The 13,500-nt window shown below is 40.0% G+C and overlaps 1 protein-coding gene across 1 annotated transcript in view; it reads left to right on the top strand.

Moving 5' to 3' along the window:
• Nucleotides 1-489: 489 nt before the first annotated feature.
• Nucleotides 490-13,500, top strand: part of LOC140464684 (tudor domain-containing protein 5-like) — a 41,159-nt gene continuing 28,148 nt past the window's right edge. The window contains exons 1-5 of the mRNA XM_072560087.1: nucleotides 490-528; nucleotides 3,188-3,427; nucleotides 6,247-6,642; nucleotides 9,026-9,198; nucleotides 10,915-10,998. Of these exons, the coding sequence (XP_072416188.1) occupies nucleotides 3,196-3,427; nucleotides 6,247-6,642; nucleotides 9,026-9,198; nucleotides 10,915-10,998 (885 nt within the window). The 5' untranslated portion in view covers nucleotides 490-528; nucleotides 3,188-3,195. The remainder of the gene's footprint in view (nucleotides 529-3,187; nucleotides 3,428-6,246; nucleotides 6,643-9,025; nucleotides 9,199-10,914; nucleotides 10,999-13,500) is intronic.

Below are 13,500 nucleotides of genomic sequence, written 5' to 3'. Positions count from 1 at the left end.
GGTACTGCAGCATGACTAGTGCATTCACTTCCATGTGGGACTGCTTTGATCTATGGGTAAACCCCACAAGTCCTCCTTTGTTACATTTGCCATTATGTTAAAGTACAAAATAACTCCTCTTTTAGTTGGGGGGGAATGGGGAGGCTGAGCTCTTTAAAATACAATACTCCAGAAAAAATTAATCCTGTAGATTATTACAGAATGTTGGTGCCATCTCCTAGGCTTGCTCCAGTTAACAATCAGTAAAACATTGTGTTCCAGCTCCTGTGCATTTATTTATCAAATGTTGTCTGTGAACATGGGGAAAGTGGGGAGAGTCCACTTGGAGATGACAATCATATAAAACCCACCCATGGTGATGCTGTGGGTGTTCAGGGTGAAAGGGTGTGGTCAGCGGAACGTGTGTTCGGGGATGCGGGGGGAAGGATATTGAGGCCAATGTCCCTGCGGGGCCGGGGGGGAGGGGGAGCTTTCATCTCGATTAAAGACCCCACAACAAACTGCTCAATAATCCGGGAGCCTCGGACGGTGAGTTGTTGGAGCCTCTCCATCGTCCATGATTAATTAACAAATAAATAAATAAATAAATAAGTTAGTCAGCACCGGGGGCTGAAGTACAGAGTTGTGGCGAGGGTCCCTTACAGTGCCCCTTCCTCTCAGCCAGGAGGCCCCGGCTCCAAGTCCTGCCTGCTCCCCGAGGGGTGTGTAAAAGCATCTCCGATTTAAATCTATTTACAGGGTGATGGATTAAGAGGCACTGATATGTTCCATCAGCCATGATCCCATTAACGGCAGGACAGGCTTGATGGGCTGAATGGCCTACTGTTCTTATTTATTTATTATTTAATGGAGCAGGCCTAGGAGTGAGCTGCTGGGATCAACATTCTCCAACATTGCTATGTCTCCATTTGGACTCATTTTCTTTAGGTTTTATTTTTATTGGGTCCAGCTAATATTTGTTTTTTTGTTTGTCTTGTGCATGCTTTAAATAGTTAAAATAAATTTCTTTCTGACCTGTGTATTTCCAGTGGTTTGTTTTTATTTAACCTTTACTCCCCTTTTCTTGACTCCCACACTGGCTGATATGCTCAAGGTTCACTTTCCTCATTGGTTACTTCCATCTTCCTATCTCCCCCTCACCCTGCCCCCCCACCTCAGGTTTGTCTTTATCATCTCCTCTTCATATAGTCTTCATTCTTTTCATCCTTCTAAATTAATACCCAGCTTTCCTGTAGCTCCCTATTGGAACCTCTCTAATCAGGTTGTTATGGTAAGAAAATTGTGCTTTTCAAAGTTGTGAATGATGCATCCTGAATGACTGTGATGTGAGTAAATATCCCTTGTGTCCTCTCAAGCCACCTGCTGCCTTCGATGCAGTTGACCATAATATCCATCTTTGAAGCTGAACCAAACAATTTGCAGCTTTGTGTGCCGGTTTTGCCCCCAACCTGGACATCTGCCTTGGCACTCAGAAATAAAAAAGGGCTTCTTACTATTACAATTTTGCAACTGCCTTATTTCATCTGCTGCTGAAGCCCTCATTCATGCATAGCTCCTTCAATTCTGACAGTTTGGACATTTGATTTTCATCCATCTGTCATTGGCTGCCTTGTGTCCAGCTGCCAAAACCCTGAAGTCTGAAATTGTCCCTTTTACGGTGTCCTTTAAAGCCTAGCTCTTTAACCAAACTGTTGGTCAATTACCCAATATCTCTGTAGGTAATAGTGATAAATTTTGCTCTTTCAAAGTGCTTAGTTTAAAAAAATTCAATGTTAGAAGTACTATATATGCAAGGTTTTATTTTTAAAAACCTAGCTTGCAGTTCTTTTGTTCTTCCTTGGTCTGTGTATCACTCTATCCTTCTTTAGCCAGTTTAATACTTTTGCCTTGAACAACCTTTTTGCTATCCTGTGGAGTTGAGTTAAGGATGTCGTGAAAGGCATATGTATCCTTAATGCTTTGCAACCGATGTTACATTGTTCTAGTCGTAACCAAATAACTCTGAACGGGACCACAGCAGGGAGGGGATCAAATGTACTCCGACATTTTGTTAAGAGTGAATTTTAAATTAAAATGAAGGAAACTTTAATGAAAACCAATTCCCATCTATGGCTGAGTTGCCAGTGATTTTGAACTTACGCTGACTCCTTGATTATCAATCACAATTAATGACACCAAAGAAGGCTTTTTTAAAGAAGTCATTGATGGGTTTTTATTTGTGATTTTAACTTTTCTTTAAATAGCAATGAGTTGGAAGTGCTGATGAAACTTGAAATGTAATGAAAATGAAAAGTACCCAAATTACGCATCAGAAATTCTCAGTTAATGACCAGCTTTACTGATAATTAAGTACATTAGACTGGGATATATTTACTGCTGCCTGATCTCTTAGAGTGTCACTAGTTAAAGACAGAGGTAGATTTGAGGGACAGAATCTGAAGTGGCAGAAAAATCTGCCAAAATAAACCAGATATAGGCAGGGGAAATAACTGACTGCAATTCAGATGTCTCCTGATGGGTACAAATTAGTTCTGACCCTCTTCTTTAATTTCAGTGACAAGCATGAATAATTTAAGATTATTTTAACTCCTATCTATGTTATCTATTTCCTTTCCCTTTATTTTGTTGGTAATATTTTTTCCAGTGTGTAAATCATGTAATCTACTCAGACACAAATAACTGCTCTTATCTTTTGTCATTCTATCAAATTCTAATTTTAGTTAACTTTTCATTTTGTTGGATAAATGTTCTTTTATATAATTTTAAAATTGTCATTCTCAATGTTATTAATTCTACCTTACTATTTTATGTAGCAGTGTTTTAGGTGATCTTTACATTCTTGTGGGAAGAATAGGGGTTTGGAAGAGTTCAGGAGCTCCTTCTGTCACAAAAGAATGTACTGAAGTTTTGAGGTTAAGTCATTCTGCCAGATATTACAAAATATTAAACAGTTCTGGTTTTTTTAACATTTTAAAGGGTACACCATTTCTTCCAATTCAAGTTTGTGTATTCATTATCTGAGCAAACAGATCAAAAACATATTTTACAAACCATTGACAGATTTTAATCCTGACTTTGCCCAGGATATTTTCTTCTAAATAGCCATTTTAAATCTGCAAGTATTTTGACTAAAAGGAAGACTGAGACTCTTTTTGTGTACATTTAATTTTTTTTTGTATTGCTGAAGCATCCAGCATGTCAGATCAGGAGAAGTTGCTCGAGGTTTTAAAAAAGGAGCTGCGGTCTCTGCTGATTTCTGCCAAAACTGGTCTGACTCCTGAGGAACTAGAAAGAGATTACCAGAGCATGATGGGGAAGCGGCTGCCTCTGTGTGCATTAGGTTACAGATCTGTTTTGGAGCTTGCCTCCAACATACCAGATACCATCAAAATTCACACACATGGAGATGGCAACATCCTTCTAAAAGGTAAACTGGAATGTTTTGTTTGATCTTTATAAAAACAAAATTCCTTGCACTGGTTGATTTTAGGAAGCTGTTTTGTTGTTTCACTACTCCCAAAAACGTAATGTTTTGTGCATCATCGCTAGCTGAATAACTGGACTGGAAATTGTTCTCTTCTTTTTTCTTATCAATGTTGTTCTATAGCGAGATGTCATAGAGTCATCAACTCGTACAGCACAGAAGCAGACCCATCAGTACAACCTGTCCACACCGACTGGGCATCCCAATCTGACCTCGTCCCATTTGCCAGCATTTGGCCCATATCCCTCTCAACCCTTCCTATTCGTGTATCCATCCAGATGCCTTTTAAATGTTGTATCCACCCATTCTACTTTCTCTGGCAGCTCGTTCCATCCATGCAATACCTTGTTTGTGGAAAAAGTTACCCATCAGTTTGCTTCCTTTTCTGTGAAGGAGGCTTGTGATAATTTCACCTGAACTTACATTGGAAATTGAAAATTCATTGTGGAAGTTGCAAGAGTTTATACACGTTGCACTTTAATATCACAGATTTTCAAATACTATGGCCCATGTGTCCTCCGCATAGGCTTCCTCTTAGCTTTAATTTATATATGTAACCATAGAAACATAGAAGATAGTAGCAGGAATAGGCCATTCGATCCCTCAAGCTAGCTCCACCACTCAATATGATTATGGCTGACACAAGCTCAGTACTCTAAACCCCCCCCGCCCCATCTCCCTTGATCCCTTTGATCACAGAAGTTAAATCTACCTCCTTCTTGAAAGCACTATGTTTTGACTTAGCCACTTTCTGTAGTAGTGAGTGATGAAAGGTTTGTGATAGTATATCATTTTATAGTTTTAGATTTCAAGCTAGTGGCATGCGAGGGTTTTGTCAAGGATTTTTAAATAAAAATCACATTTAGAGTCGTGACCTATTCCAGTGTGTTTCAGAGAGGTGGTGACTAGGTTTGCAGGTTTTTCAAAGATTAAGTTTATATGTGGAATTAATGCCAGAGAGTAAAACTTGAAATACAGTGGCTTTCTTTCGATTTGAGATAATCCAGGATTGATATTTAATTTGGGAATCCTCAAAAAGGTGAAACATTTGGGGCAGTTTTTGAGGAGATCTGACACTTGGTTAGCAACAAATATAGTTTCTCTCATACATGGGTTTTGGACAGTGCAGGAAAAGCTCAGTTACCCTCATGTAAAAGTTTAGCTTGTGAGACTTCCAGACTGCAATGTTTAGATCGAAATTGGCAGGTTATTAAAAGACTGAGAATGTCTTAATTTTTCACATTTTGAGAGTAGAAGACTTTGCAATTTTATAGTGCGGAACAGAGCGAAGCAGTTAAGTTAAACTTTAAGGTTTTTTGATAGAAAGTTGCTTTTAGATTTTGACCCACTGTAAAGTGATGGTAATAGTTTGTTTTGATTTATTTTAATTTTATGTAAAGAACTTCAGTTTTATTGTTTAAATATCTGCAGCCCTGTATCCCTATGTTTCAGTTAAATACCACCACGTTAAACTAGAGGAAAACAAAAATGATTTGTCAAGCCACAGTCATACTGGGATCTGACTGGCCCAGTAGAAAGTCAGCTGGGATCTTAACAATGTCTGAAGAATTTTCAAAGATTGGACTTTCAAAGTGGTGAATGAATCCTCCAGTCCAATCCAGTCCAGTCCAGTCAGGTTTGAATTTGAAATGGATTGGAAACATACTTTTATGGTCAATGAATAATGTGTTGATGATGCTGAGAAGTATGTTTTTCTTCAGAGTATTGATTTGTCAAAATGTGCTAAGAAGTTGCTACAATCGTTTAAATGGGATGTTTCTGAAATCATCAAGGACATTTCCAGCCACCGGGAGTATATTGCTAATTCATTGTAATTTATTATGAGCTTTGGCTGGTAAAATCTCCTAGAACTTGCTTGAATGCCATCAGAAGATGGAAAATAATTGCCAGTGCTTTTATTCTTTTCCCTTTTTATCTCTCTTGGGAGGTAGCACTGGTAAGTGGCTAGTTTCTGTTTGCATTGTAGTAAAGGAGCTTAGTTGTTTCCTTCTTGTCACGTTTTGAATGTGTTTACATGGAAGCTAAGAAGCCACACAGTATTTGGAACTGAAAATTGCTTTGTATATTTAGTGTTGTTCATAGATAAATTTATAGAGTTGGTCTGTTTTGATAGATTTATTAAATACTAATAATATTTTCCTGTAGAACTCATCACAATTTTCTGAAATCATATTTGTAGATGGCATTGGATTGTATAATTTGGTGTGAGAAGTTAATATGTTGTGTGGATGTGATCTGACAATGATCACGATTTTTTTGTTTCATAGTTGTATAGAGGATGAATTAATGGAGTTTAGAAGGATGGGGGAGGAGGGGAAATCTAAGTGAAATTTACATATTACTGAATGGCCTGGACAAAATGGATGTTGTGAAGATGTTTCCATTGGTAGGAGAGACTAGGACCTAAGGGCACAGCCTTAGAATAAAGGGAACACCTTTTAGAATGGAGATAAGGAAAAATTTCTTCAGCCAGAGAGAGGTGAATCTATGAAATTCACTGCCACAGAAGGCTTGTAGAGGCCAGGTCATTGAGTGTATTTAAGATGGAGGTTTTTGAGTATTAAGGGGATCAAGGGTTATTGGGAGAAAGTTGGAGAATGAGGGTTGAGAAACTTATCAGCTATGATTGAATGGCAGAGCAGTTCAACGAGCTGAATGGCCTAATTTCTGCTCCTTTGTCTTATGGTGTTAAAACACTGGGAGCATTTGGTGACTCTGCTTTTGAATACCTTTTTTTTCAGGGGTTGGAAATGAAACCACAAAAGGAATTGAAGAACTGGTGGCAAAAGCAAAAGTTTCCACCAAGACCAAACGTAACTTGAGAAAATCTAGGTATGAACTCGTGCAGAAGCAGGTTTTTCTGCCCAGACGGTATAACACCAAGCCAATTCTGCCAGCATTAGTGAAGTGTGAACTCCGAGAGCTGGTGGCATCCTTTCCTGGTGGTGTCCTGCTCTCCGATTTTGACAAGTCATTTATGAAAAGGTATGGGCGGCCTTTTCAGTACACAAGGTATGGCTTTTACTCCTTGCAGGAAGTTCTCAAAGCAGCTGCAGATGACATTGAGATCCAGCAGACACGCTGGGGTTCCCTGCTGTTGGCAAGAAACAAAAATAGAGCGAGTCCACTGAAGCAAGGTAAGTTTTTGATTTGGAAACTGCTTTACACTTGTTACCTTTTTATATCTGGTTTGTTTTATTTTTAGCCAAAGTGTTTCAATTAACAATCTATTAGTCCCCCCTTTCAAAGGTTCATCCATTCAGGCAGTGTATGATAATATTCATAAATGTTGATGCTAATCCTTAATTGACCATAAAAGAAAAGAGCAAAATGATGCCATTCAGCTAGCTCATCTGGTAAACTCCTCAACTCCACTTTCCTGCCTTTTCTCCAAAACTCTTGCTGATTCAAAGTCTATCTATCTCACTTTGAATAGACTTAAAACCTCTTTTTTTTTTTAAATCCCCAGATTCACTACCCCCTCAGAATAAAATTCCTCCCTATCTCTATAGTCCAAAAATGTGCAGGTTAGGTGAATTGGCCATGCTAAATTGCCTGTCGTGTTAGATTGAAGGGGTAAATATCGGGGAATGGGTCTGGGTGGGTTGCGCTTCGGCAGGTCGGTGTGGACTTGTTGGGCTGAAGGGCCTGTTTCCACACTGTCAGTAATCTAATTAATGAACTACCCTTTACTCTGAGACTGTGCCCTCTGGTCGTAGACCCTTCCACAAGAGGAAACAACCTTAACACAGCTTCCCTGTCAAACCCTGTTTGCATCTTAAATGTTTCAATCTAGGGTTTAGGTTTGCTCGCTGAGCTGTAGGTTTAATATCCAGACATTTCATTATCTAGCTCGGTAACATAGTGGCAACCTCCAAGTGAAGCGAAGCTGTTGTCTCCTGCTTTCTATTTATATGTTTGTCCTGGATGGGGTTCCTGGGGTTTGTGGTGATGTCATTTCCTGTTCGTTTTCTGAGGGGTTGATAGATGGTATCTAGATCTATGTGCTTGTTTATGGCGTTTGTGACATCCAGGATTCATAGTAGAAGCGGTAATGCAAAGACTAGAACAAACAGCCCTACCAACCATCAAACCAAAAATCTGGGTCCGCTACGTAGATGACACGTTTGTCATCACAAAACGAAACAAGATAGAAGAGACATTTAACATCATCAACAACACCCTCACAGGCATAAAGTTCATCAAGGAGGAAGAAACCGACAACAAACTCGCATTCCTGGACGTCACAGTTGAAAGAAAGGACAACGGAGAACTACAAACCTGCGTAAACAGAAAACCGACAAACACTGACCAAATACTTAACTACACCAGCAACCATCCCAACACACACAAACGAAGCTGTATCAGAATACTATTCCAACAAGCCACCACACACTGCAGCACAGACGAACTTCGGAAAACAGAGGAGAACCACCTATACAACGTATTCAAGAAGAACAGATACTCAAAAATACAGTCTGCAGATTCCTCAAGAACACACCACGACAAGCAAACCAAACACAGCCAGAAACCCTAACCACCTTACCATACATCAAAGAAGTTTCAGAAATGATAGCCAGCTACTAAGACCCCTCGGAATCCTAGTAGCACACAAACCCATCAACGCTCTCAAACAAAAACTAACAAACTTAAAAGACCCAGTACAACCCATGGACAAAACCAACGTCATCTACAAAATTCTATGCAACGACTGCCACAAACACTACGTAGGACAAACAGGAAGAAAGTTAGCCACCAGGATACACGAACACCAGCTAGCCACAAAAAGACACGACCCTCTCTCCCTCGTAGCCCTACACACGAATGAAAAAAACCACCAATTCAACTGGGACAATGCATCTATCCTGGGACAGGCTAAGCAAAGACATGCCAGAGAATTCCGAGAGGCCTGGCATTCCAACCACAACGCCATAAACAAACACACAGATCTAGTTACCATCTGTCAATCCCTCAGAAAACGAACAGGAAATGACATCACCACAAACCCCAGGAACCCCATCCAGGACAAACCTATAAATAGAAAGCAGGAGACAACAACAGCTTCGCTTCACTTGGAGGTCGCCACTGATGATATTACCTAGCCAGGTAATGAAATGTCTGGATATCAAACCTACAGCTCAGTGAGCAAACCTACACCCTAAACCTCAACCTAAGCTACAAACCTTCACAAACCTTGCATGTTCAATCTGTTCTTCTCTCACTCTTCCAAACTTCAATGAGTGCAGGTCTAACCTAGTCAACCTTAAGAAAATTCTTCCATACCTAGCATCAAGCTAAGTTTTCGTCAATTGTACTTGATGCTACTTGGAAACCATGTTTTTTCTCATTGTTCAGCTAATTGAAATTAAGCATACTGTCAAAGAATCATAAAGTAGCCAGTAATAATCCAATAGTTGAGAGAGGCTCCAGATGTTGAGTTTTAAGACTTGGAGAGGAGAGAACTTTACACAGATTGCTCATGCAAATTTACACATCTAACTATATTTTATGCTGGATTAGGTAAATGGCCAAACCAGTCTGTTCAGAACAATCCAGCCCAAACACATGTGAAAACGATGCTACCAAGCCTGACTAAACCACCCACAGACAATGAGATTGCATCAGCTTTGAAGACAGAGGATTTACCAGGTCCAGCTCCAGCTCCTGAGTACTTCGATGGAGGTTTGAAAAAGGTTTGCATTTACTTGGTTATCATAAAACTATGAGGTAGCATCATTTATAGTTTGAGTCAGACCGCAGAGGGAAGCAGTTTCTAAATGATTGATTGTTTGTCCATCGATTTGGAGGATAGTTTTCCCATTGTGAAATTGTCATTATAAATAAGTGAAAGTGAGATGGCCAAATTAAATGTTTTGAATGTAATAGTTTTGTTTTAACTGTTGTAAAATTGTACCTCACTTGCTTCTCCTGATGTGTGTTAATGTCTTACTAAGTTAAAAATACTTCATAAAATACAAGTTGCTGATCTTATTGTGTTCCCTTTCTGGAGCATTGCAAAATGTTTTTCCCTCCATTATGGTTGGTTTTCATTTTCATTTATGTTATCTGTTTCTTCCCATGAACTGCATGTTTGTCTCTTACTGCTACTTCTCAGATTGATTTCTTTCTAAGATATCTTTACTTCCAATCATCTATCCATCTCTCTTGCATATCTGCAATACAGCTTTCTTTTGTATCTTTTGATTTCCTTCATTTTGATCTTTGCAGTTTGGTGCATCTTACCATCTGATCTTTGATTTTTGTTTGTTGCCTCTCTTTGATCCTGAAGGTAAATATCTTGCTCAATCTGTCTGGAACTCTGTGTCTGAGATGATGCAATAGGCTATCTTTGCAATTGGATATCCCAGTTGACTACTGATTTTCCTTTTTACTTTATATCTTCCTCTCATGAAACTCTCTTCTCCCACAGTTTGGTCTCCTGTTTGGCTTCCAGAAAGATGACAAATGTAATTTTAAGAAAAATTGTGTTCCCAGCACAGTGGCACCATTAAAGATGACCGCGTGTGCATAGAATTGCCATTATGACCCTGTGTGTGAGTGATGATACTCTAGCTCACATTAGATTAGTAATTTCCGAAAGTTCCTGCCTATCTAACCTGCTTTTATTTTGCTGTGCTGTGTCTGCTTTCCAACTGAGTGTGGGCTCTGAAATTTGAAGCCAGTGAACTGAATATTGTGGGTTAATTGTGATACCTATTAAAATAGGTTTTCATATTGATAAAGCACCACAAAGGCATTTTCAACATAGTTGAAGTGAATTGTTGTGACCTATGCTGCACTTTTTAATATTGGATGTTCTCCCAAATCTGTTTTATATTAATGGAGATGTGATCGAATAACTTGCCCACAAGTATTTGCCAACATCATACAGATATAGGCAGAAGCAATTTAGGCGCAAAGGATCACATGCGGAATTGCTTCAACTTTTGTCGTTATCATGAGAACGTAGAATCCTGAATACTGGATTACAGCGTACCTTCAGACTTTTCCTTGAGATTCTTTTTTTTAAAAAAAACTTGGTGAAAAACGATTTCGCGAGCATTTTAAAGAAATTCTAATGACCATGTGTTTGGTTTATTCCCATCCCGTATTGAATTATGTAACCGGTTCCTTGAGATAAACGATGCTGAAGAAATTTACAAGGTTTTGTAATCTTCACAAAATCGGAGTAGGCGAACAGTTTAGTTACTTTTGATACAAACAGACTGATCAGTAGGCTGATCAACCATGAATGAGACATCATGGCTGCCTGTCAACAATTTGCTGATTGATCTCGTGGCCTAGGTGGGTAGGCTGCAGACTATTAGCTGTTTTGTTCACTGGCTTCGCCTCTTATTTTTGATGCGTTGAAATGATGTGTTGTCAGCGTGTCCTTTTTGGTGTTCAAGCTTGTAGAAGACCTGAGGACCGTACTTGTAGATAAAGGAGTTGAAGGCATCATTGATTCACGAGTGAAGGAAAAAATTCGATTTGTAAGTAGAAATTGAATATTTCAATGTAACCTTTTTTTCAAGGGAACTTAAGCAGGTGTTTATTTTTGTGTTGGACCATGTGGTCAGCCTGAAACTGAATATCTTGCCAATAGCTAAAAGAGGGTAATTGATTCTGAAATTGTAACAATGATGAACCATCTTCCTCCTGTCTTTCCATTTGTGACATGAAGGTCAAGGTGCATCACAATGTAAAAAGAAAGTTGTGTTTTGTTAAGTAGGGATTCATTCAAAGTTACATCTGCCTTTATGTTAAACATTGAGTCAATGTAAAACCTAATGTAACAAACTAAAGATGTGTTTGCAGCTCTAAAATTGCTTCTCTCAGTGCCCACTCAACAGATGAAATTCAGCTGGTTTTCATTTCCTGCTTGAGAGAAAGGGAGATTTGTTTGGAAGTACACTAGAGTGATATTTTGCAAAATCAAATTTTTATTATTAAGATGGAGCTCATTTTAGATAACTGTGAGGGGTTGCATTTTGGTCGGGCAAACCAGGCCTTGAGCTGCATCGAGCAAATGAAGAGACCTGGGCTGCGTCTGGCAAATGAAGAGACCTGGGATGCAGGTATATAGTTCTTTTGAAAGTGGAGTCACAGGTAGACAAGGTGGTGAAGAAGGCATTTTGGTACAGTTGTCTTCATTAGTCAGAACATTGAATATTGGAGTTGGGAAGTCATGTTGCAGCTTTACAGGATTTTACAGAGTCATAGAGATGTACTGCATGGAAACAGACCTTCCGGTCCAACATTCACAAAACAAAGAAAATTTACAGCCCAGAAATAGGCCCTTCGGCACTCCAAGCCTGAGCCGATCCAAATCCAGTATCTAATCCTAATTCCTAAGCATCTGTATCCCTCTTAGAACATAGAAAAGTACAGCACAGAACAGGCTCTTCAACCCACTATGTTGTGCCGTGGATTATTCCTAATCTAAAACAAAATAACCTAACCTACACACCCCTCAATTCACTGCTGTCCATCTGCATGTCCAGCAGTTGCTTAAATGTCCCTAATGACTCTGCTTCCACCACCACCGCTGGTAATGCATTCCATGCATTCACAATTCTCTGCGTAAAGAACCTACTTCTGACATCTCCTCTATACCTTCCTCCTAATATCTTAAAACGATGACCCCTCGTGCCAGTCAATCCTGCCCTGGGGAAAAGTCTGTGGCTATTGACTGTATCCATACTTCTCATTACCTTGTATACCTCGATCAGGTCACCTCTCTTCCTCCTTCTCTCCAGAGAGAAAAGTCCAACCTTAGTCAACCTCTCTTCGTAAGACAAGCCCTCCAGTATAGGCAGCATCCTGGTAAACCTTCTTTGCACCCTCTCCAAAGCCTCTGTATCTTTCCTATAGTAGGGCAACCAGAACTGGATACAATATTCCAAGTGTGGTCTCATCGGGGTCTTGTGGAACTGGAGCAAAATCTCACGGCTCTTAAACTCAATCCCCCGTTAATGAAAGCCAAAACACCATACGCTTTCTTAACAACCCTATCCACTTGAGTGGCAACTTTGAGGGATCTATGCACTTGAACACCAAGATCCCTCTGTTTCTCCACACTGCCAAGAATCCTGTCTTTAATCCTATATTCGCATCACTTTGCATTTATCCAGATTGAATTCCATCTGCCGTTTCTCAGCCCAGCTCTGCATCCTGTCTATGTTGTGCTGCAGCTTGCAGTAGCCTCTGTACTATCACTGACACCTCCAACCTTTGTGCCATCGGCAAATTTACTAACCCACCCCTCAACCTTCTCATCCAAGTCATTTATATAAACAATAAACAGCAGAGGCCCAAGAACAGAGCCCTGCGGGACACCACTCAATACTGACCTCCCGGCAGAATACTTTCCATCTACAACCACACTCTGCCCTCTGTCAGCCAACCAATTCTGAATCCAGACAGCCAAATGTCCCTGTATCCCATACCTCGTGACTTATGAATGAGATGGGGAACCTTATCAAATGCCTTGCTGAAATCCATATACACCACATCCACTGCTCGACCTTTGTCGACCTGTTTCGTCACCTCCTCAAAGAATGCAATAAGATTTGTGAGGCATGACCTGCCCCTCACAAAACCATGCTGATTGCCTTTAATCACATGCCTTTTATTTGCTTTTCCAAATAGTCATAAATCCTATCCCTCTGAATTCTTTCCAAAACTCAGCTGTAAGACTGACTGGTCTGTAATTGCCAGGGGTTTTCCTATTCCCCTTCTTGAAAAGAGGAACAACTTTCGCCTCCCTCCAATCCTTCGGTACGATTCCTGTGGAGATTGAGGAGGCAAAGATCTTCGCCAGCAGCTTAGCAACCTCCTTTCTCGCTTCCTGGAGCAACCTAGGATAAATCTGGTCTGGCCCTGGGGACTTATCAGTATTAATGTTTGCCACAATTTCCAGCACATCAACTTCATCAATCTTGATCTGGCCCAGCCTGTTTCCCAGCTCCCCAAAGTTCTCACTTACACAAGGT

Source organism: Chiloscyllium punctatum, chromosome 40 (assembly GCF_047496795.1).
Source record: "Chiloscyllium punctatum isolate Juve2018m chromosome 40, sChiPun1.3, whole genome shotgun sequence".
In the NCBI taxonomy this organism is placed as follows: domain Eukaryota; kingdom Metazoa; phylum Chordata; class Chondrichthyes; order Orectolobiformes; family Hemiscylliidae; genus Chiloscyllium; species Chiloscyllium punctatum.
The sequence above is the reverse complement of the archived record's forward strand: the minus strand, read 5'-3'. Positions and strand labels throughout refer to the sequence as shown.